Here is a 25,893-nt window from a genome sequence, read left to right as displayed (position 1 = left end):
AAAAAGAGCATCTTTATTTCAGAAAATAACATATTATCTGACATTTCTAATTAGTTTTGTAAGAAATGGTGGGAGCAGATTTATTTCCACAGAGTTCAAAGTATCTTCTCCCCTCCTCCCCAACTTTGGCAGAATGTAAGTCAGGTGACTGATTAGAACTAGTTCTAATCAAAGCTGTGATCTAGCAAAGACCAGGCTTCTGGTCAGGTGAAAGGTTAGAGGCTTATATGCATGCTTAAACCAGTCATTTGAGGAAGGCATGACATAGACAGTGAGGGTGTTGCATTGGCCAATGAAGGGCCTGGCGGGAGACTCGAAGTGGAAGTCAATAAAAGGACTGGCATCCATCTGAGTCCTTGTACTCTCCTCTACTCTGTTCAGGGGACATACTCATTTTTTTCAGACCAAATAAATGTAAAATATGACTAAGATGTTCCTGACTTGCCAGTGAGTATTGTTTATTCCTAGACAATGTGAGTATATTTATAACAGTTTTAGAAACAACAAAATTCTGTAGAAAATTTTACAGTGATCATAGCTCCAGCTTTGTCAAGATTGCAAAGATATTTGGGAATCATATATGTTTTACTATGAAAAGGTCAATAGTAGGATTTGGAAGTTTTCTGTCTGTGTGTTTAAAATAGAGCCATAGAGATAGAAAAGAATGTAGACATACATAATCATGTCCAGTTACCTACCCCCATAGGAATCCCTTCTAGATAAGTCACCTGATAGTCATAAAACTCTATTTGTATGACCCTGCGCAAATAAATTAACATCTCTGGGCATCAATTTCCTCATAGATATGCAACTTTTGCCCCAAAATCAATCACTGGTGGAGACCAAAGTCCTGCCCTGTGTGAGATAAGAACTTCAGTTCTCAGCTAGTCCCCATCTGGGAACTCATCATTTGAGTGCTCCTGGCTTCCAACTTTGAAAGAGTAAGTGGAAGATGCCAATCCCACTTTGGGTTGCTGAAGGAAAATATTCTGGGAAGACATAAGAGCAGGCAGGCTCCACTATTTCTTATTTCAAGCTTGCTACTCTAGAGATTTCAGGGAATTTACCCTTGAGTGAGATCCAGGACACTCTCTTAGTTGAAGTGAATTAACTTATTTCCAATGGGAGAGCTGCTTCATTCTGTATTGCCTGGCGTATATTTTCCAATGTATACCTTCTCTGATTTCTGCATTTCTACAATTTGGATAAATATGCTTCTTTGCAATTCACTATGTGTGTTCTTTGTGGAACTAGTATTAGATGGGATGGGGCAAAGCCTTAGATAGAGGGTTTAGGGTTCCCTTGCCCCCACAAAAGATAATGCGATCAAAAAGTTAGCTTGAATCCAATAATATCCCCTAGACTAATAATATTTAACAATATATAACAATAATGATTGTTTTTTTATTCCCTCTTATCTAATATTCAAGGGGGTAAATAAATGTGCTTCTACGCACACGCACACACACACACACACACACACACACATAAATGTCTTCTACGCTATCTTCTCTCTCTAAGAAGAGCCAAGTGGTAGCCCCTGGTCTCAACCTCCTGCTTCTTCTCCTAGAAGGAATGAAAGCCTCCCTTGGAGATGGTGGCAGAAAGGAGGGACTAGAGATGTCTATTCTGACTCCCTTCAAGCCACACAATGACAGGCTCCCTTTCTATATGTGAGACTCCATATCACTACATAAAAAAATTATGGGGTTAGATTAAATGATCTCTAAGGTCCCTTATAATTCTAAATCTTCTAAATGTTAGCATTGTGAAAAATATTCAGTAACTAAGCTATGTGGCACTTAAGTTTAGTGGTTAAAGTGACTGCATTTTACTTGTAAACAGGAAAGGGGCTAGCTCGAGCCCGGCAGTTCAATGATACTTTTCCATCTGGTGATTCTTCTGGATAAATGGTATCAATTGGTTGCTCTTCAAAAATTGGTCCAAATCCTTTGCCATCTTCAGCAACTAAAGAAAAAAATAAATCAAAATGAATTTTTAATAAAAGAAAATCTGAATTATACTAGCAAAGTAAGTTTTCTAATAATTAAAACTAACTTCCAAAGACTTGTCATAAAAGAAGAGAACATAACCATATGGAATCTTAAAGTTAGAAGAGACCTCTGAGGTTATCTATTCCATCTCATACATGCAAAATATCTTTTATACCACACCAGCAGTCATCTAGCTTTTCTTTATTGGAAGATTTCCAGTGAGTAGGAAACCTCTTGAGGAAGTGTATAACAGTATTGTTATACAAAGGAATGTTTTCTTATGTGAACCTGAATCTACCTCTGCAATTTTTATCTATTTCTCTTAGTTATGTCCTCTGAAGCAAAACGAAATAAATGTAACATATAAGAGACCTACAAATACTTGAAAGTAGAAAACATGCCATCTAGTATAGAGATACCACTTAGGTATGACTAACAGGGGCTGATGATTTGTTCCATTTCCTTTCCTGTACCCAGTTACTATTCTTGGTTTTTTAAATGATTTAATATTTTATTTCCCCCCAAACACATATGAAAACAATCTTCAACTTTCATTTTTTTTAAAAATTTCGAGTCCTAAATTCACTCCCTTGCTCCCCTACATCCTCATTGAGAAGACAAGTGATTTGATATAGGTTTTACATGTGCAGTCACAAAACATCTTTCCACAATAGTCATAGTGACAAAAAAAAGAAAAATAGAGAAATCAAAGAAAAAGTATGCTTCAATTGCATTCAAACTCCATCAGTTTTATCTCTGAAGATGCAAAGCATTTTTCATCATAAGTCCTTCAAAATTGCTTGTATCACTGTATTGCTGAGAATTCACAGATGATCATCACACAATATTGCTGTTACTGTGTACAATGTTCTCCTGGTTCTGTTCATTTCACTTTGCATCAGTTCATATAAATCTTTCCAGGTTTTTCTAAGAGTATCCTGTTCATTTCCTAGGGCACAATACTATTCCATCACAATCATAAATAATAAATTGTTCAGCCATTCCTTAATTGATGGACATCCCCTCAATTTCCAATTCTTTGCCACCACTCCCTTCTATCACACCACCCCACTTCTCTTATCCCTTTCCCCTCCTACTTTCCCATAGGGTAAGATAGATTTCTACACCCAACTGAGTGTGTATGTCATTCCCTCTTTGAATCAGTTCTGTTGAGAGTAAACTTTACTTGGCCCTCACCACCTCCCTCATCTTACCCTCCACTATAAAAGTTCTTTCACACCTCTTTTATGACAAATAAGTTATCCCATTCTACTGCTCTTTTTCCCCTTCTCCCAATACATTCTTCTTTCTTACCTCTTAATTTTTGGGTTTTTAAGACAGTCATCCTATCATATTCAACTCATACCCATGCCCTCAGTCTATGTATACTGCTTCTAACTGCCCTAGTAATTGGAAAGATTTTAGGAGCTACAAGCATTTTTTTTCCCATGTAGGAATGTGAACAGTTTAACCTTATTGAAACCCTTGAGATTTCTCTTTTCTGTTCACTTTTTTATGCTTCTCTTGAGTTTTTCATTTGCTGCATTGTCCGTATTTGTATCAGGGTTGTGGTCCTGGGTGTCAGTCCCAGGGCAAGAAGGAGCACTGGCATACCAGAGCTTGCTGCCAGAGGGGAACAGGAACCCTGGTCACAGTTCCAGGGCAGAAAAGGGGGAAAAAGTGACAGAGCACAGGCCAGGAAAGTAGCAAACACACCTCTGTTTAAATCATACCACCTTGGAACAGCTAAAATCTTACAAGACACACAGAACTAGTTCTGAAAAAAACAGCTACACAAAACGCTTGAAGCTTGAGAAAGAGACCCCTCCCTCCTGGAAGTACAGTCCCACTTTAGCATAGAGTTAAAAGTAAAGAAATAGGGTAGAAGAAATGAGCAAACAACAGGAAAAAAATCTGACTATAGAAAGATACTATGGTGAACAAGGAAGATCAAAACACAACTCAGAAGAAGACAACAAAATCAAAACTCCCACATCCAAAGCCTCCAAGAAAAATGTGAATTTCTCTCAGGCCATGGAAGAGCTCAAAAGGGATTTTGGTTTGAAAAACCACAAAACCTCCACTAAAAATAACTTTTTTAAAATTAAGATTAGTGAAGTCAAAGCTAATGACTCCATGAGAAATCAAGAAACAATAAAACATAGTCAAACAAATGAAAAATATAAAATAAAATGTGAATTGTCTCATCAGAAAAGCAGCTGACATGGAAAACAGGTCAAGGAAGATAATTTAAGAATTATTGAACCACACAAAAGCCATGACCAAAAAAAGAGGCTAGACATAAAATTTCAAAAAATTATCAAGGAAAACTGCCCTAATATTCTAGAGCCAGAAGGAAAAGCAGAAATTGAAAGAATCCACCAATCATCCCTTGAAAGAGATTCCAAAATGAAAACTCTCAGGAATTTTATAGCTAAATTGGACCACTCCCAAATCATAGAGAAAATACCACAGCCAGAAAGAAACCATTCAAGTATCATGGAGCCAGAATCAAAATCACATAAGATTTAGCAGTTACCACTTTAAAGAAGTGAAGGGCTGGAAATATAATATTCTGGATGGTAAAAGAGCTAGGATTACAACCAAGATACTTAATGAAATAGAAGATTGTTGAGTATTCCTAACAAAAATACCAGAAATGAATAAAAAAAAATCTGATTTTCAAATACAAGATTCAAGAGACGCATAAAAAGTTAACCATGAAAGAGAAATGAATAAGGTTAAAAAAAACTATTTACATTCTGTAATGGTAATTTAAATTTGAAGATCTTTCCCACCCATTAATAGGCCCATGTGACCTGCTTATGTCAAAGGAAGCTGAAGTTACATGTGGTGGGAGCAGCTTGCTGAGAGGAAAAGGAAAGTGTGCCACAGAAAATGCTAAGAGAGCAGTTAGAACTGAGGGAAAGAGCAGAGGCAGGAGAGCTAGCTGTGCTGTGACTGTGTGTGTAGGGAGGCCCCAGCAGGGAGGTCAAAAGGCTTTGGGTTGGAGTGGTTCTCTGCTGTGATATTGTTTATTGAATTCTTTGCTGCTATGATGGATTGGGCTTATTGGTTCTGGGATCTGGTTCTCTGATGTCTGAATAAATGGTTTACTTCTTCTATCTTCTATATGAAGAGTCTCTTATATTTTGCAATACAAATCTACATAGGCATATTGACAATTATCATCTATATTGTGATTATTGCCTGACTAATACATTTGGTGACTAGGAGGTTAGGATCATAAGGTATAAAATCTCTATTTGGAGGCAGAAGGGCTTTAGAGGAAGAAATGCTTATCCCAGGATGGGATGATGTAGTTAATTCCTCCCTAGTAGGAGAATGGTCTGTTGGAGCAGGGCTCTGTGAAGACTGGAAACAGAAGCTACAGAGGGGAGAACCTAGAGATTTGGAGAGATGTTTGTAAGAAATTAAAGTTAAGACAGGAAGAGAACTGCCAACAGCACTCTCTAGGTGAGGCTGGATTTTACTCACAGCATATCGTATTACATATGAAAGCAGGGACAGACTGTTAAAAGAGAGAACTCAGATGGAAAGAGCTCGATGGTAGCTCGAATGAGAATATTTCTATACCACAGCAAGATGGAGAATCTCAGGTGGCAGAAGAATAGATTATTGTTCAGGAATTGACTGATTTTGTTGTTAATTTGGCTAGGAGAAAGAGGAAGCCAAGGAGGTCAAAAGTACATTTGAGTTCAGCCCATGTAGAGTCTAGCTGCCAGTCTGGTTGCCATGGTGACAGGGGAAGAGAGTCAGGAGAGAATGATGCAATATTAGGAGCTGAGGCATGAAATGAAACTTTGTGTTATGATGCTACTGAGCCAGTACAATACAGTATCAGACCAGGCTCCTCAGACAGAAGTGCACCCCATACAGCAAAGGAGGCAAGAAACCCAAGCAAATAATACACTATTCTGAGAAGTGTTGGAGGATTTTACATAGCAGGAAATTGCAGATATCTTGAATAGGTTTACCCAAAGAATGGGAGAATCATTAAAATCTTAGATTGTGAGAATCAGTGATGAAGGGGCCACAGGAGTATCTGTGGATAGTGTAGACTGTATGAAATTCTTAAGCATCAGTCATAATCCTTTTGTACAGCAAGATTTTAGGGATTATCATCTGCAAGGGGGTAACAGGACAATTAACCTGATAGCTTTAGCAGCAGGGTATATAACAGAGTATCCCAGTGATTTAATGTGGCCCAGTACAGATAGACCTTGGTGTTCACTTAGGAACTATATGAGAAAGTTAAAGGAGGAGGTAATGAAGACTGCTATCATGATAGGAAACACAGATGCATACTATGATACTCCCTTGAGAGTTTCTCATAGAAATTTGATAGTTTAGACAGCTCCTCCTGCTTATAAACACCTAATTCTGACTCTGCTAATTGGGGAGATAGGGCACCCTCTTTCAGAGGTGCAAGATAAGATTTCACAATTAAGTGATTTAGGAGACTGGGGAAAAGATAAATTTCCTCAAGAGAGAAGAGTAAATAGCTAGCGGATTCAATGTCAGAATAGAATGATAAAAAAAAAAGAAATGTTCACTGCTCTATTCATAGCAGGGGAAGATTTTGGAATGATAGACGGTATACCAACTCATGAGCTATACAAAATGTACTATGATAACGGGCTTAATAGCAGATGGAATAGAGAAGGAAGAACTAACCCTACAAATCCTACAGCTCTTGAACCCTTGTATCCAACTGAGTCACACCTTCATGAAGCCTAGGAAATAGGCCGAGCCCCAGCTCAGATTAAAGAAACATGCAGATGGGATTATAGACCCCATATTAATCAGACTATATATTGGAAAAATAGATCAAATATTATAACTAGGGCACTGATTGACACCAGGGCAGAGGCCACCTTAATTTATAGAAATCCTGACAAGTTTAGGCATAGAACTCCTATTACCATTACAGGACTAGGAAGGGCTGAAATATCAGCCAGACAAGCCAAATTAATGATGAAAATTGGACAATTGCCCAAGAAAGAATATACCATGGTCATTATACCATTCCTGAATACGTCATTGGAATAGATATATTGAGAGGTAAGACTCTGGATTTACCTGAGGGGAGATGTCAATTTCTAGTAAGGAATACAGAAGTAATGGATCCAATCACTTTACCTTAACCTTCTCATTTTGAAGCAGTATCGTGTGCCAGGTGGGCCAATGAAATTGCCAGTACTATAAAGGAATATGTTGAGGCAGGAGTGTTAGTCTCTACAACTACTCAATGAAATAACCCTGTCTGGCCAGTATGAAAGTCAGATGGAACATGGAGAATGACAGTGGAATATAGACAATTGAACAAAGTGACTACTCCTTTGTATGCTGCTCTTCCAGATACTATTACCTTAATAGAAAGGATCCAGAAATACAATGGGACTTGGTATGCAGTTATTGATTTAGCTAATGCTTTCCTTATGATCACAATAGATTCTAAACAATGGGACCAGTTTGCTTTCATCTGGCAGGGCCGACAATATACTTTTACCCAATTGCCACAAGGATATTTGCATAGTCATAGGATTGTGGCTGAACATTTAGATGAATTAAAGTTACCTGGTGTATAGCTTACCCACTACATAGATAACATTATGGTACATGGAGAAAAATGTAAAAGAAGTGGAGAAGAGTTTGACATATTAATTGAGCATATCAAAAGCAAAGGATGAGACATTAACCCTGCAAAGATTCAAGGGCCAGCTCAAGCTGTGAAATTTTGGAGTATACAGTGGAATAAGGGACTGCAAGAAATTCTCCCACAAGCCCAACAAAAGATTCAAGATTTTCCTATCCCAATAAGAAAGAGGCCCTAAAGTTCATAGGACTGTTTGGGTATTGAAGACACCACATTCCACATTTGGGACAGATTTTGAAACCCTTATATAAAGTCACCAGGAAAAAGTATGAATTTGATTGGGGACATGAAGAGAGTAAAGCTTTTGAAGAAGCAAAGGAGGCTATACAATTAGCTCTAGATTTATGGCCTATGCAAAATGGACCAGTGGAATTGCAAGTGACTGTACAGGATGACTATGAGAACTGGAGTTTACAGCAAAAACAACAAAGCTGAAATGTACCTTTAGGATTTTGGTCTAAGAAACTTCCTTCATCTGGAGATCAATATACACCTTTTGAAAAGCAGTTGTTAGCTGTATATTGAGCTTTGGTTGAGACTGAACAACAGACTTTGCACCATTAAGTGATATTAAGGCCTGGAATCCCAATTATGACCTGTAATGAGTACCCCAGTTTCTCACAGAATTGGACATGCACAATAATTAAATGGAAATGGTATATTCAAAATAGATACAAAACAGGAAAAAGTGGAATTTCTGCTCTACACAAATCTATAGCAAGTATAGACACTGAGGGAAATGATAAACGCCCTGAACCAAGGCAACAGTTGGTACAATCCTTGGTAAAATGAAATGAGGGATATGATGGACTGAGTGAAGAATGGAAGAAACATGCATGGTTTACTGGTGGGACAGCAAAATATTGGGGCCATAAAAGACATTGGAAAGCAGTAGCCTATAAACCATGTACTAAGCAGACTTTGGAAGGTACTGAGATAGGTAGAAGTAGTCAATATGCTGATCTTATTGTAGTACATCAAGTTATTAAAACAGAGAAAGGAGGACAGTGTCACATTTTCACTGATTCGTGGGCAGTAGCTAATGGGTTAGCTACATGGATGCCCATGCGGAAAAATCAAAAATGAGAAATTCATAATAAGTTTGGGGCAAAGAATTATGGGAAGATATATGGGACATGTCTTCGGTTACTAATTTGTCGGTTTTTCATGTAGACACTCACATGGCTCTCACTACACCAGAACATGTATACAACGCACATGCTGATCAACTAACAAAGATTGCTACAAAATGTATTGTCTCTACTCTGACATCAACTGATGATCTGGTACTAGAAAAATGAGTCCACCAAATGGCTGGCCATTTAGGGGTCCAGGCCACACACCAGTGGGCACAAGATTGAGGTGTTAGTATCTCTCATTCATTGTTAAAACAAGTAGCATTGCGGAACTGAGTGTTGTAAACTAAAAATTAAATTTTTTTTTAAATTTTAAAAACAAGTAGCAGAGAAATGTTATATACGTCAGTTGGGAAAGGAACAAACTGTTCTTCAGGTAGTAACTGGAAAAAATGGCAAGGGAAAAAGTTCCAGCCCAAATCTGGCAGACAGATTATACTGGACCACTAAATGGACCACTAAAAGATGCAAATTTATATTTACTTGTGTTGACACCTATTCAGGTGTCCTAGTGGCTTGTCCTTATAAAAATGCAATGCAGAAAAACACCTGTAAAACTCTAGATATCCTAAGTCTATATTATGGAACCCCAATGAAGATTCTGAGTGACAATGGATCACATTTCAAAGTTAATGAAATGAAGAGATATTGTATATTGAACAATATAGAATGGCTATATCATATTTCATATTATCCACAATTATGTGGGTTAATTGAAAGAATCAATGGATTATTGAAAGAATAGTTAAAGAAGTTAAGTTCTAATAATTCATGTCAACATTGGAAAAATAATTTGTTCACTGCTTTACGTAATTTGAATAATAGACCATTAAGAGGAAGTACACCTCTAGCCAGAATGATGACCCCAAATCTGCAAATTAGAAAACAGCAAACACATAAGATCCAAAATATTGAGTATTGGACTGTGAGGGAAGATGTCCCACCACCATATCCAGGAACACCTGGTTTGGCAGGATATGGTTTACATTGTTTAGAGGACTTTTGTTTGGACAGAAAAAAATAAGAAAAATCTCTACTGGGATACGTATGAGAATTCCTAAGAATCATTTGGATGGATATTACCTAAACCAGGATTAGCAGCTCAGGGAATACATGTATTGGCTGCAGCGACAGATTTTAATTTTCAAGGAAAAATTATTGTGATATTCCAGAATTTGGGTAAAGTACCTATATAGTTTGGTAAAAATGATAGAATAGTTCAATTGATTATTATTCGTTGTGAAACAATACCCATTATGAAGACTGACCCTCCTTCCAAAATAACTCTCAGAGGAAAGGAAGGCTTTGGTTCTACTGATGGAATAAAATTGGAAGCTAAAGTATGGGTAAAATGGAAGCCAAACGATATTCCAAAGGCTGTGATAATTATAGCACATGGGAAGGATCATACTGTAACTGTTGATTCAGGAGATGATGATTATCAAATTATATCCTTGACTTATGTATTCTATTGTGAATTAGGCTATGATTGTTTCCTTGTTTCTTTTTGGCTTTTGTCTGTTAAATTTGTTTGTGGGATTTGTTTCCTGCAGGCTTAGAACCATCCACCTGCACATATCTGATGGCTTAAGCCAGCACCTGTAATGTGTTACTCCTAGAACTGATGTCTGTGATGTGTCACCCCTGGACTTGATGACTGTGATGTGTCATCCCTTGACCTGGTATCAAATAAGCTCCAGATGCCAGCTAAAGAACTGACCTCTCAAATGGGACTCTTTACCTCTCAGGGCAGGGACAGCTCTACATCCAATTTCAACAGAATAAAGCTATGGAGGACAAGATCTTCGCCCCTTATCCCAAGATTTTGAGCCCCATTCATTGGAAGGGGGAATGATGATATTGTTTTATATGCTTATTTTGTGTTATCCCTGTCATATTGTTGTAAAGTTCTGTTGACACCAGTTATCCCAAAACTCCTGTTGATTGCCCCATTGACTTATGTAATGGATAAGAAAGATATTGGGGCCAAATGAAATGGTAACTTAAATTTGAAGATCTTTCTCACCCATTAATAGGCCCTTGTGACCTGCTTATGTCAAGGGAAGCCTAAGTCACATGTGGTGGGAGGAAGAGGAAAAGGAAAGCGTGCCACGGAAAATGCTGAGAGAGCAATTTAGAACTGAAGGAGAGAGCAGAGGCAGGGGAGCTAGCTGTGCTGTGAGTGTGTTTGTAGGAAGACTCCAGCAGGGGGGCAGATGGCTTTGGGATGGAGTGGTTCTTTGCTGTGATATTGTTTTTTGAATTCTTTGCTGCTATGATGGAATGGGGTTATTGGTTTTGGGATAGGGTTCTCTGATGTCTGAATCAACAGTTTACTTCTACCTCCTATATGGAAAGTCCCTTATATTTTATGATATAGAACTGCATAGGCATATTGACATCTATATTATGATTATTACCTTGCTAATATAATTCCCATATGAGAAGATGATACATGTAACTCCTAAGAACTTTATTATTATTAGGGCAGTTAGAAGGATTTTACATAGATAGAGGGTGTAAGAATATGTTGATTATGTTGGGATGATGTTAAAAAAAATGGATGGGCAAGAAAGGTGGATGCACAAAGAGAAAGGGGAAGGGAGAGGAAGAATGGGCAAAACTGTCTCACATAAAAAGGCACACAAGGACGAACTTTTACAGTGGAGAGGGACATAGAGGCAGGTAGGACAACATTTGAACCTCACTCTCATCTAAATTCAAAGAAGGAAATATATATGTATATGTACATATATACATAGATACATATATATTTTGTATATATGTATGCATATATATGTATATACAAACACACTAAATTGGGTACAGAAATCTATTTTACCCAACAGAAAAGTAGGAAGGAAATGGAATGAGTAACGGAGAGGAGTTACTAAAAACTGAAAATACTTTAATTTATGCAAATTATGCCAATAGACTATCTTACCTGCTAGACAGGATATGAAGCACATTGTAATTAGGTAACTGATCAAAAACCACATCTTCATCTTGTATGCAACAGTGCTTAGGTTTAACTCCAAAAGAGCTTCATTAACTTTTGTCATGTGTAGTCAGGAAATACTAACCACCTGCATCAGGAAAGAAGAAAAACATGAAAATGTATGGCTAGGAAGCAATCATGTGCGTTGGTAACCTGCAGCACTTGGGGTGGGGGTAACTGGAGAGGAAAGAAGACTTTTGCACCAGTAAGTGAGTTAATCTGTCTACCAGTTCACTGCTGAGCAGTTTAGGTAAGGCCACAGCTGCCTTTAAACCCACCCAACTTTATCTTCATCTCCTGCTGCTCCTCTCTCATCTTCACCTACATCTACTCTGACCCCCACCCCTACAAGCTCCAACCAGTCTATGGCTTGACAAAATTGAAGTGCAGGCAGAGCATCTATACCTTAGAGAAGTATGCATCTTTTCAAAGACCAGCCACACCTGTGTTGACCACTACACTGGGATGGCTGAAGATAGAGACAAGTTTGATTCCTCAATTGATATAAATAAGTCTGTCAGAGTTGTGATGGGTAAACAAGAGAAGACTTGAGGCTAGAAAGATATCCAGATGAATGTGGTCAAAAAAATGAAATGATTATCTCTCCAGACTATGATCATCCAGATATCATTCAACAAATGCTATTCTTATCTTTGACATGCAATCAGAAAATTATAAAAACAGAATTACCCTAATGTTTTTCCCCCCTTCTCTCTTCTTGATTTGAATACAAAAAGGTGTTTAGAGTCTCTCTTTAAGAATGCATATGAGTCTGTATAGAACTTTTCCCATATATTCCAATGTAATTGCCATAGAGGTCATTCCATGAAGAATTTTCAAAGATAAGACTGCCTTGGCCACTTCAGGTGACCCATGTGTTCTGGCCTGGACACTTTACATGGAAGACTAAGCCTGCACCTCTAGTAAACCATGCCCAGCTTTGAAGGATTTGGCATTTTGGAATAAAAAAGGCTGGCTTTTCCCTTGTTCCTTTTCCGCTTCTCCCCATCTCCAAGGATGGAGAAGGTAGGGGTGGGTGGAAGTTGTGTCAAAGCTCCATAGAGAGGATTAGCCATTGTACCAAAAATTGCCCAGTCAGTAGACTTTAAAAGGAGTGACTCCACCCTCTGGTTCACTTTTCCTTCTCCAGAATGCATGACAAGCAACTTTCTTTTTCTCAGACTTTTTAAAGAGGTTAAAAAAAGGAAGAGGGGCTCTACCACCACTCTAACAAAAAAATGGAAACTCTGCATATATGGAAGCTTTCCTGACTTAGGAAAGCCTGAGTCTGGACCTTGACCTCCTAGCTGCCTCTTCTGTTTTGTATTCCTTCTCTGACTACAGAGGCCAAAAAGTCATCTTGAGGGTTAATGTATCTATCCATTACTGGAAGCTGGTAGGAGGAGGAAGCCCAAGCTCCTGGCTTATCAGAAGATATGGACCCTACAGGAGTTGTTTTTACAGTGTAGAGCTAAGCTAAAGATGAAGTGTTAAGTCAGTAGTCTTGACTTCTCTTATATTTTAACATAAGCAGACTTTGTAGCAAACCCAGGTCACCTAACATAGAGGCACCCTGAATGGGCTTGCCTGGGCAAGCACAGATCTCCTGATATGGAGGCATTCTAGGTCTCCTACTTCATGAGTGAGTGTAGCCTCCTTTGATCAGCTGCATAGCCAGAATTGAAATTCAAATTGGCTAGATAGAAAGGATCACTCCCTTTCTGGAATGAGTTATTTCCTGCATGCCCATGGCCACTAGATCTATTTTAGTTTTAGTTTCTTGTTCCCACCAAAGCACTGTTGTTAATATAAATATCTCTAAGCTGAAGGCTAGAGATACTTCACTCACTTTTTCTTTGCTTGATTCCAGTAATTTTCTCCAATATCAGCATATCGATATTAGTTTATCAATGGGCCAAGCTTTATGTGGCCCTTCCAGCACTGGCTATTTCTATTTTTTTCATCTTTTTCAAATTATTTTGTGTGAAGTAAAACCCCAGGATTGTTTTGATTTACGTTTCTCTTCCCATTAGAGATTTGGAGTAATTCTTCATATAGTTGTTAATAGGTCATAATTCTTTTGAGAACCATTTGTTCATATCATTTGATATGCATTCACATCCATTTGTCAATGTCTTACATGTATGTATGTACATATACATATATTCAAGTGATCCTGTTCCATCCCATCTCCTCCAACAGAATGTCCCCTCTGTCATCTCCACTCTCTCACTTATTTTCAATCTCTTCCTCTCTACTGGCTCATTTCCCTCTGCTTACAAACATGTCTCCCCTATCCTGAAAAAGCCCTTACTTGATCCTTTCCTCCCTGCTAAGATAGTTTCTCTTCTGCCCTTTGTAGCTAAACTCATTGAAAAGACTATCAAGAATATCAAAGAAAATAATGAAAAAAAGGTATACGAAGTAGTTTTAGCAGGACCAGTAATTATCAAAACCATCTGGTACAGGTTAAGAAATAAAAAGATAGATCAATGGAACAGAGTAGACATACAATTTACAGCAGCAAATACAATAATAACCTTGTATTTGACAAGTGTAAAGACTTAAGATTTTAGGATAATAATTCATTATTTGATTAAAAAATGACTGAGAAAATTGGAAAGGAGCATGGCAGAAAGTGGGCATAGAACAATATCTTACATGCTTAGACCATTTACCATGATAAGGTCAAAATAGATACACGACCTAGATATAAAGAGAGATATCATAACAAAATTAGAACACAGAACATGTTACTTATCAGACTTATGGATAGATGAACAATTTATAAATAAACAAGAAATAGAAAGCAAATTTAAGTGTAAAATGGATAATTTAAATTAAGCACTTATATTACAAGTGGCACCCTTACTTATGTAAATTAAAGAAAACTGTTCATGTTTATTTGTGAAAAGGCAAAAGCTTCTGAGACCACATTTTTTCTTTGTTTAAAAAAATCCTAATACAATTTCCATAATAGCTGCTACTACATAGTGCTCACTTAAAACGTTTTACAATAAAATTTGTCACAGATACAACAAATCATTTTTCAGGGGCGGAGGCAAGATGGCAGCTGGAAAGAAGGGATTTGTGTGAGCTCCCCTCCAGGTCCCACCAGAAACATATAAAAAAAATGGCTCTGAACAAATTCTAGAGCTGCAGAACCCAAAGAATAGCAGAAGAAAGCAGAGCTCCAGCCCAGGACAGCCTGGATGGTTGCTGGGTAAGGTCTAACCCACAGAGCTGGGCCCAAATCAACCAGACTGGGAGCCAGGAGGAACAGGTCATAGTGCCCTGAATCAGTGAGCTGTGGCAGTTACCAGACTTCTCAACCCACAAACACCAAAGACAACAGAAAATGTTAGTGGGAAAAGCTTCAGGGACACAGTGAAAGGGGTTGGAGGTTCGGCCACCGCCCCAGGGGCAAGGGAGGTGGTCCAGCTCTGAGGGAGGAACTACAGCTGCAGGTGCTTCTAGTCCCAGGCACACCTGGTGGGAGGAATTAAGTGGCAAATCAGAGCAGGAGTGCAGAGCCTGCACAGCCCCTTAAGCTTGGGGCAAAGTACTCTCTACTCTACAAACAGTCATACCCGGAGGAAAAACTCAAAGGTCAAGTAGTTGGATGGGAACTTGGCCAGGAAGCAAAAACACACTCAGATTCAGAATCAGACTTTTGAATCTTTCTTTGGTGACAAAGAGGACCAAAATATACTGCCAGAAGAAGTCAACAAAGTCAAAGAGCCTACATCAAAAGCCTCCAAGAAAAACATGAACTGGTCTCAGGACATGGAAGAGCTCAAAAAGGATTTGGAAAAGCAAGTTAGAGAAGTAGAGGAAAAATTGGGAAGAGAAATGAGAATGATGCAGGAAAACCATGAAAAACAAGTCAATGACTTGCTAAAGGAGACCCAAAAATACTGAAGAAAATAACACCTTAAAAAATAGACTAACTCAAATGGCAAAAGAGTTCCAAAAAGCCAATGAGGAGAAGAATACATTGAAAGGCAGAATTAGCCAAATGGAAAAGGAGGTCCAAAAGACCACTGAAGAAAATACTACCTTAAAAATTACATTGGAGCAAGTGGAAGCTAGTGACTTTATGAGAAATCAAGATATTATAAAACAGAACCAAAGGAATGAAAAAAGACAATGTAAAATATCTCATTGGAAAAACCACTGACCCGCAAAATAGATCCAGGAGAGATAATTTAAAAATTACTGGACTACCTGAAAGCCATGATCAAAAAAAGAGCCTAGATATCATCTTTCAAGAAATTATCAAGGAGACCTGTCCTGATATTCTAGAACCAGAGGGTAAAATAGAAATTGAAAGAATCCACCAATCACCTCCTGAAAAAGATCCCAAAAAGAAAACTCCTGGGAATATTGTCGCCAAATTCCAGAGCTCCCAGATCAAGGAGAAAATACTGCAAGCAGCCAGAAAGAAGCAATTTGAGTATTGTGGAAACACAATCAGGATAACACAAGATCTAGCAACTTCTACATTAAGGGATCAAAGGGCTTGGAATACGATATTGCAGAGGTCCATGGAGCTAGCATTAAAACCAAGAATCACCTATCCAGCAAAACCAAGAATCATTCTCCAAGGCAAAATATGGATTTTCAGTAAAATAGAGGACTTTCAAGCTTTCTCAGTGAAAAGACCAGAGCTGAACAGAAAATTTGACTTTCAAACACAAGAATCAAGACAAGCATGAAAAGGTAAACAAGAAAGAGAAATCACAAGGGACTTACTAAAGTTGAACTGTTTTGTTTACATTCCTACATGGAAAGATGATGTGTACAGAGGGCACAGGGTGAGTTGAATATGAAGGGATGATATCCAAAAATATAAAATCAAATTAAGGGATGAGAGAGGAATACACTGAGAGAGGGAGAAAAGGAGATAGAATGGGGTAAATTATCTCACATAAAAGTGGCAAGAAAATCAGTTCTGTTGGGAGGGAAGAGGGGGCAGGTAAGGGGGAATCAGTGAATCTTGCTCTCATCAGATTTGACCTGAGGAGGGAATAACATACACACTCAATTGGGTATCTTACCCCACAGGAAAGAAGGAGGAAGAAGATAAAAAAGGGGAGGGATGATAGAAGGGAGGGCAGATAGAGGGAGGAGGTAATCAAAAATAAACACTTTCAAAAAGGGACAGGGTCAAGGGAGAAAATTGAATAAATGGGGATAGGTTAGGAAGGAGCAAAGTATAGTTAGTCTTTCACAACATGAGTACTGTGGAAGGGTTTTACATAATGATACACATGTGGCCTATTTTGAATTGCTTGCTTTCTTAGGGAGGGTGGGTGGGGAGGGAAGAGGGGAGAGAATTTGGAACTCAAAGTTTTAAAAACAGATGTTCAAAAAAAATGTTTTTGCATGCAACTAGAAAATAAGATACACAGGCAATGGGGCATAGAAATTTATCTTGCCCTACAAGAAAGTAAGGAAAAAGAGGATGGGAGGGGAGTAGGGTGACAGAAGGGAGGGCTGACTGGGGAATGGGGCAAGCAGAATATATGCCATCTTGGAGTGGGTGGGAGGGTAGAAATGGGGAGAAAATTTGTAATTCAAGCTCTTGTGAAAATCAATGCTGAAAACTAAATACATTAAATAAATTAAATAAAAAATAAAAAAAGAAATGGGCTTTTGATTTTTCAAGGTTCAGATATATGTTAAAAACATTTAAAGACCATTTAGCCTTTGAAATTTTATTTACTTAAATATAAGACTGAATAATCTTTCTCTATATAGAAGACATTAGTATGTCCTGCACACATTTGGGCTCTTCTTTATCTTGTCAAAAGGATGGTAATTCTATATCAGTTACTTTAAGCATATAGCTTGAAAACAATGCAACCTAAAAGGAGCATGAAATATCTAGAATGCAAAATAAGAGATTATATTATATGTATCCAAGGACTGGGCTAGGTTAAGACTATCTGTGTGGGACCAGTTGTAACATGTCATCTGAGGTCAACAACAATGCTACTTTTGTATGGAATGCCCTACTTATCCTCACCTATGCTCTTGGCTATGTGACACTGCTGGAATTCTCCTCAGAATATTGCCTATAATACGAAATATCATGGTGAGCAATTTAGCTTCTTTTATTAAGCTAAAGATGGACCATTCTCCAACCTCATCCAGTTTACTGGAGGTTTTGGTGTTATGTCTAAATGATCTAGGTCTTTCTCAAAGTTATCCTCTTCCAGTCTGTGAAGTGTCCACAGCGTAAGTAGCAATGTAAAGATGGCCATGTGTAAGAACCAAAAATTAAGTACAGTTCTCCCCAGGGATTGACTTGGGATCATGCTTTAGGTGAGAAGTCAAACTGCTTGGTTGAAAGATTTCTTGGGTCTCTGCAACACATAGGGCACCAGAAAATTACCCAATGGACTCCTGCAACACCTCAGAAAATACAAATAGAGGTTCACATTCACCTTCCTCATTAGGATAAATAGCCTAGTTTAAAAGGAAACAAATTCAGAAAAGCCCAAAGACATGTGAGGTTTCCCAAACTTAAGCACTTGAAATCAGTAATTCAGTTTCGAGGCCATCAGGAAAATCTTATCTATGAACATGCAGTCCATATAGATGTCAGGTAGGCTATTTAGACTCATGTCACAATCAGGCAAGCATTGTAGGTCTGCTTAAAAGCTTTGTTTCTTTGTTTGTTTTTAAGTAAGAAATAAAGAATATGAATGAGCTCCCATGGTTTACTATAGGCAAATTGCAAAAAGAACGCAAAATCCACACTGCTGATACTAACTTTCATACTCAAAATGAGTATGTTAAGTAACACCACAGATATTAGTACGTATACATTCAACCATACAGATGTGATCTCAAGAAATTGGTTTCACTCATAAAGGAAACAAACCTGAAAAAAAAGACAATAGAACTGTACTATGTATATAGATAGAGAACCTGTAATTGCCTTATATTTTAAAATGCTAAGTGGCATAGTAAATATAGCATAAGACAAGAGACATAGATTGAAATTCTACCTTGCACACTTAATAATTGTGTTTTACATGTTGACGGAACCTTAGATAAGCTAAACTAACAGCAGCGATAACTACTATCGTACTTTCCTAGTTAAGACTTACACACTGAACATCAAATGACTACTGAATAGTCATTGTTATATTTAGCTCTTACACTGTCTTCCTCTAAGTCCTTATCTTCTGAACAGCCAGGCCAAGGGTTAGCCTCATATTCTAGCCAGTGGCCACCTCCGAGAGTGCTGGAGTTGCTGGGGATTCCTCTCTTGATAGGAACGTGGTTTCTTCTTTCCCCAACACAGGAATTAGTTTTCCCTAAAAAGCAACAAAGTTGTCCTTGGCACCTAACTAGCCTTTGCTTCCCTTGACATAGCTTCCTGGTCACCTACAACCATCAAAATCCAAACTCACATGGAATCAAAGCCCCTCCAACTTGATGGATTTCTGAAGATTACACGAATTATCATACTCTGCTTACCAGACAAGTTTCTACATGGAAATAAGGGCCTGTGGTATCCAGACAAGCTAGTTGTCATTTATAATATCTCCTTCACTTCTGACAGCAGCAAAACTGTCATGGTTTTTATTGTATGTAAGGAAAGTGCCTTTATTAGAGAGATTGTGGAACAAGCAGGACATTTTGCAATTGGCTCTAAACGACTAACCATATGGAGAATAGCAGGCTCTTTGACCACAGTCATACTGAATGTAGATGTGAATTTGGTGGGACTAATTCTATGTAGGAGCTCAGTTATGGTGAGCCTACTCCATCCTGAGACCAAAATTGTTTTAAAGGAAATTATGCCCTTGAAGTTAGGGAAAATGTATGTACTTTGTTTCTAGTATACCTTTGACATAAATATTATTTTGTATAAGCCAATCAGTGTTAAGTGGAACTGCAGCACTAGTTATGGGCCCAATAACAGATGAGGATAATACAGCATATAGGGATTTATGCCTATGGAAGTAGGGAAGAGATAATCCAGAAACCTCAAGATTTCCAGGAACCTTGAGGTGAATATGCAGCAGCCTGGCTCTGGGACAGTGAGCCACAACAGTCACAATACATAGATATTATCAATTCAAAATGAAGCCAACCAGTCAGGCAGTCAAAAATAATTTATTAAACATTTATTATGTGGTTTATTGTAACATTATTACTTGTAATATTATTGTAATAACATTACTATGTGATTTATTTATTAAGCACCTATTATGTGACTAAGTACTGGGGATATAAAGAAATGTAAAAGGCAGTCTCTACCCTTGAGAAACTCTCAATCTAATAGGGGAGACAACAAGCAAACAAATACATATAAACAAGCTATACAGGATAAATCGGAAATAATTAACAAAAAGGCACTTAAATTAAGAGGTGTTGGAAAAGACACTAGGTGGCACAGTATACAGAGTACTGGACCTGGAGTCAGAAAGACCAAAGTTCAAATCTAATTTCAGATACTTACTAGCTGTCTAATCCTTGGCACATCATTTAACCTTTATTTTCCTCATTTCCTTCATTTTCTTTAAAAAGGGATAATAATAGCACCTACCTCTCAGGGTCATTGTGAGGATAAAATGAGATAATACTTGGGAAGTGCTTAGCAGAGAGTCTGACATATAGTAAACATTACAAAAATATTAGCTATCATTATTATTGGGGAAGCTAGGTAGCACAGTGGGTAGAGTGCCAGCCCTGGAGTCAGAAGGACCTGATTTCAAATCTGATCTCAGACTTACTAGTTGTGTGAACCTAGGCAAGTCACTTAACCTCGTATGCCTCATTTTCTTCATCTGTAAAAGGAAAGAGAAGGAAACGGCAAACCATTTTAGTATCTTTGCCAAGAAAACCCCAAATGGGGTCACAAGGAGTTAGACAAAACAGCTGTCAAAACAACAACAAATTATTATTAGGTAGAATTTTAACTGAACTTGAAGGAAACCAGGAAAGTCAGGGGCATAAGATGTCCCCTATTACAAGAATGATGGATAGCCCAAAAAATGCCCAGAGATGAGAGACTGGAATGTCTTGTTTGTGGAAGAGCAAAAAGGCCAGTGTCATTGGACCTAAGCATATGTAGAGGGAAGAGGATGTAAGGTATAACAAGATGGGAAAGGTAGGGGAGTTAGGTTACAAAGGCTTTGAATGCCAAATGGAGAATTTTATATTTGATCCTGAAGGGGATAGGGAGTCACCTGAATAAGTTTATTCCTCATTCTTGGAGTGTTCTGCACCTTTACCTATGCCTTTTAGCTTCACTGACTTCTTTCAAGAATTCCAACTTAAATTCAACCTTTGCAGGAAACCTTTCTTAGTCCTCTTCCTCTACTCCTCCCCCATTCCACTGGCTAGTCTTCTGAGATTACCTTCCATCTCTACCCACTTACTTACTATGGTGATAATGTGATTAAAGATGTTTCCTGCCCACTCAATAAGCCTCAGGTGGGGCCAGTTAAAAGAGGTTCGTTTGTAGGCAGGCCTGCACCCTTTACTTACTAGGTGCTAAGCCCCAGGCCTACACTCCTTTGATGCTTCAGTGTGAAGCCCTGTATTAGGAGGGCAGAGTTTATAATCTCAAAGAGGATCATAAACATGTCTGAAAGGTTCAGAACCGCCGGATATAAGAAACTCTCAAAGTAGAAGGCAGAAGAATCAAAACATATATTTAGGCTCCACAGTAACCAACCCATGAACCAGCAACCCCATTTTGATATATTGATCAAAAGCTTCCAGGCCCAATAAGTACGCCTTGAAAGAGTAACCAGGAGGCTACAGAGAAGCATGATTGCGTAAAGCAAAATCATGCTTCCCCCTCTATGGTAAAAAGATTACCCACTGGCCTGAAGTCTTTGTTCAGCTTCCTCTCGTAGGTCAGCTCTGCTACTGGCAGCTCCTGCTTCAGCTGTGGCTGTGGCTGTGGCTGTGGCTGTAGCTATAGCAGCCTCTGGCTCCAACGGGAGCTGCTTTTAACCATCCAGCTTCTGCGGGGGTGTAAGGTACGCCAGGGAAAGCACAGGTTCTTTCAATCTGCTTAAGCAAGGTGAAGGGGTTGACCGGGAAAGCACAGGTTCTTTCCATCAGCTTAAGCAAGGGAAGCAAGGTGAAGGGGCCGACAAGCTTACTCCAGTCCAACATACAAACAGCATTCAGTTCAGGGGAAAAAGCCAAACTAGTCAAGGGCATTTGTTGACTAAGTGCTAAGGAGCCCATTTTTGGTTGCCAATACACTCCACCCCTTGTTATAGGATACATAATCTAACCAGCCATGTATCCCAGAACATACATTGTGATCCAATTACAAAGGAAACTAAAACATATCATTCATTATAAAGCAAAACATATCATTTGGTGACATTCCTAAATATTGGTTTACGATTCAAATGTGATCCACCCCTAGGTCCCAGCAAGATAATCTCTTCAATCAATCATCCCCAAAATAATTATTAATAATTCAAATGTCCACCCCTAAATCCTTGTATCCATTACATAGGATCAATAATATCATAATAATAAAACAACATAGCAAAGATAACACAAAATAAGTAAACATAGAACACTATCATCATTCCCACCCCCCCTTGAATGATTGGGGCTCAAAATCTTGGGGTAAGGGGTGAAGGTCTCATTTTCCATAGCTTCTTCATGCTGAAATTGGATGTAGAGATGGCCCTGCCCCAAAAAGTCCCATTCCAGAGGTCAGTTCTTTAACGAGCTGGCAGGAATTCCAAGAATGCTATGTGCTTAGGCAGTCACCAGAAAGTGCAGGGTGGTTAAGCCTAAAGGAAACAGAACTAGCAACAACGTTAGCCAAAACAAAGGACAAAAAGAGTAGACAAGTATGGACTATTATTCTTCAAATAAAATCATCTCAAGTTTGGTTGAGATTTCAGTTATGCAAAGATCCAACATCAGAGCCAAACTCAGGTGGGAAATGTTTCTTTTCAAAAGGAACATAATGAGGAAGCCAAGAGGATCCCACCCTAGATAGAGACTAAGATTGTCCTCTCAGCCTTTCCCCAGATGTACAAGGAAACACAATGGGAAAATTAAACTAAGAGGATCCCATCCTAGGTAGAGACTAGGATTGTCCTCCCAGCCTTTCCCCAAATGTACAAGTTTTCATCTGTTAATCACACAAGGTCACCTTTTCTCTGAGTGGCTTGTGGGCTTGCAGGAGCAGTTCTTATTTCCCTATTTCTCCTGTTACCAAGTCCTTTATCTCTGTACATTCTGTATAATTCATTGGTTGGAATGCCATCTATCATTTCAAAACCTACCCCTGCTCTCAATAGAGCAGTAAACATTTCTTTCCTTGTTACTCTCCTTTGGCGCCAAGTTTGCTGGTTATTCACCCTTCTCTCTCTCGAGATCTATCCCTTCCCCAGTCACCTAAGTCATGTAACTGTAAAATCTTATTTATCACTCTTGTAAGACGGCTCCCTACTTCTCCAAGTAATAAATTCAAAATTAGTTGTTTATAAGCAGGGGGAGCTGTCCTAATTATTAAATTCCTATGAGGCAGTCCCATTGGATCATTGTAATATTTGTCTGCGGTTCCTATCATAATGGCAGTCTTCATCACCTCCTCCTTTAGTCTCATGATACAATCTCTAAGTGAATACCAGGGTCTGTGCTCAGTGGGCCACACAGAATCACTAGCATATCTCTTATTGCATCCCACAGCGGCTAACGCCAACAGAGTAGTCCTGCTATCACCATCTCCTTGCTGATGATGTTCCCTAAAAGCTTGTTGAACTAGAGGATCATGGCTGATACCTATGAATCTCATACAGTCTGTCCTATCTATTGATATTCCACTGGCCCCTTGATCACTGAGTCTTACCATCCAAGATATCAGTGGTTCTCCTATTCTTTGGCTGAATCTACTCAAAATATCTGTGACCTCTTGCGGTGAGAAATCTTCCTTAATTTCCCTTGTAACTGAATCTTCACCTCGGGTTTCTGTCTTCCTCCTTTGTATGGGTCGAGCCCTTGTCTGATCATTTAACCATCTCCTATTCTCTGTGTGAGGCACATCCTGAACCCCAGAAGTGTTTTGTGCCTCAGCCCCTAACGTTGTCTCATTTTCCCCCCACTCACTTCCTCTGCCACCATGGCTAGGACGAAGCAGGCGGTCAGGCTCTTTCTGGGCTGGGTTGGAATGCACTCTTGGCTTATTTGGTCTCCTGTTGCTCCTAGCCACATTAATAGAAAAGTTCTCATTTGAGTCAGTTTGGTCTCCTGCTATCTGAGATTCCCCTTCTTGCTGTGGGGTAGGAGTGCCCCTATGTCTTTCACTTAATCTCAATCTTTCGTATACTAGCCGGTAGGCTGATAACACTATCCAGCTTTGCCTAGATAGTGATGCCCCTGACTGAATCCCAACTTCTTGTAAACACTTTTCTAAATCCCTAGGATCTCCTCTCCATAGCCTTGGTTCCCAGTTTTCACAGGGTCCAGCTTTTTTAGCCAATTCCTTTGCTAGGGAGGAATAAAATGGATCCTCCCATCCTGGGATATTCATCTCTTCCTCTGAAATTGTTCTGCTTCTAAATAGAGATCTTATACCTAGCGATCCCATCCTCGTCGCCAAATGTATTAGGAGGGCAGAGTTTATAATCTCAAAGAGGATCATAAACATGTCTGAAAGGTTCGGAACCGCCGGATATAAGAAACTCTCAAAGTAGAAGGCAGAAGAATCAAAACATATATTTAGGCTCCACAGTAACCAACCCATGAACCAGCAACCCCATTTTGATATATTGATCAAAAGCTTCCAGGCCCAATAAGTACGCCTTGAAAGAGTAACCAGGAGGCTACAGAGAAGCATGATTGCGTAAAGCAAAATCATGCTTCCCCCTCTATGGTAAAAAGATTACCCACTGGCCTGAAGTCTTTGTTCAGCTTCCTCCCGTAGGTCAGCTCTGCTACTGGCAGCTCCTGCTTCAGCTGTGGCTGTGGCTGTGGCTGTAGCTGTAGCTATAGCAGCCTCTGGCTCCAACGGGAGCTGCTTTTAACCATCCAGCTTCTGCGGGGGTGTAAGGTACGCCAGGGAAAGCACAGGTTCTTTCAATCTGCTTAAGCAAGGTGAAGGGGTTGACCGGGAAAGCACAGGTTCTTTCCATCAGCTTAAGCAAGGGAAGCAAGGTGAAGGGGCCGACAAGCTTACTCCAGTCCAACATACAAACAGCATTCAGTTCAGGGGAAAAAGCCAAACTAGTCAAGGGCATTTGTTGACTAAGTGCTAAGGAGCCCATTTTTGGTTTCCAATACAAGCCCTCAGGCCCTAAAAAGAGTGTATATATATATATAAATACACCCAGAAGGTAACCATACAACTCAGAATTGGCAGAAAATTCAGAAGTTGGAAGTCAGCCCAAGGAGAAGGAGCAGGAACTCAGAGTCAACACAGCCACAGAAAGAGTGTGGAGCAGAGAATGTAGAAACCAGGGAGCTGAGGAGACCAGAGAACTGAGGGGAGGGAGAACACAGGGAAGCAGACAATTAGGATTCATGAGTGTTTATGGGAGGCTCTAGCATGGAGGAAGGTTATAGGATGACTTGGTTCCTTGCTATAATACTATGGTATAATTTCCTTGTTGCTACATTGAGGTGGGCTTACTGGTTTTGGAATATAATTACTACTATATCAAATTGGAGTTATTGGTCTTGGGATTTGATCCTCTGGTGTCTAAACAAATGTTATACTTCCTCTGCCTTCTACCTAGAGAGTTTTTCATACTTTGCAATTCCGAACAATATAGGCATGTTCATGGTCATCCTCAAGATCATGAATCTTGCCTCACTGATACATTTACATATTGTCTTCTCCTTGAAAACAGGAACTATTTTTGTCTTTGTCTGTATCCCCAGACTCAGCAAAATGCCTGGCCAAAGTAAGTGCTTAATAAATGCTTGTTGATTAAGATGACTTACCATCTCAGTTTTTCAATGCTAGATAGGGAAATCATACGATCCTTTTAAGTCAGCCTCTTTCTGTGCCTCACTATTGCCACAGGGAAATATGGAGTGGAAATTTTCATGTTATTTCCTGTATTATAAAAAGTT

The 25,893-nt window shown here is 39.0% G+C and overlaps 1 protein-coding gene across 4 annotated transcripts in view; it reads right to left on the bottom strand.

Annotated features, from left to right (window-relative positions):
- CNTN1 (contactin 1) overlaps positions 1–25,893 on the bottom strand; it is a 308,476-nt gene that overhangs the window by 232,567 nt on the left and 50,016 nt on the right. For all 4 annotated transcript variants that reach the window (XM_036759469.1, XM_036759470.1, XM_036759471.1 and 1 more), the window contains 2 exons: positions 11,755–11,896; positions 1,836–1,968 (listed from right to left, as the gene is read on the bottom strand). In XM_036759469.1, the coding sequence (XP_036615364.1) occupies positions 1,836–1,968; positions 11,755–11,872 (251 nt within the window). In that variant the 5' untranslated portion in view covers positions 11,873–11,896. The remainder of the gene's footprint in view (positions 1–1,835; positions 1,969–11,754; positions 11,897–25,893) is intronic.

The sequence above is a fragment of the Trichosurus vulpecula genome, chromosome 5, assembly GCF_011100635.1.
Source record: "Trichosurus vulpecula isolate mTriVul1 chromosome 5, mTriVul1.pri, whole genome shotgun sequence".
Classification (NCBI taxonomy): domain Eukaryota; kingdom Metazoa; phylum Chordata; class Mammalia; order Diprotodontia; family Phalangeridae; genus Trichosurus; species Trichosurus vulpecula.
The sequence above is the reverse complement of the archived record's forward strand: the minus strand, read 5'-3'. Positions and strand labels throughout refer to the sequence as shown.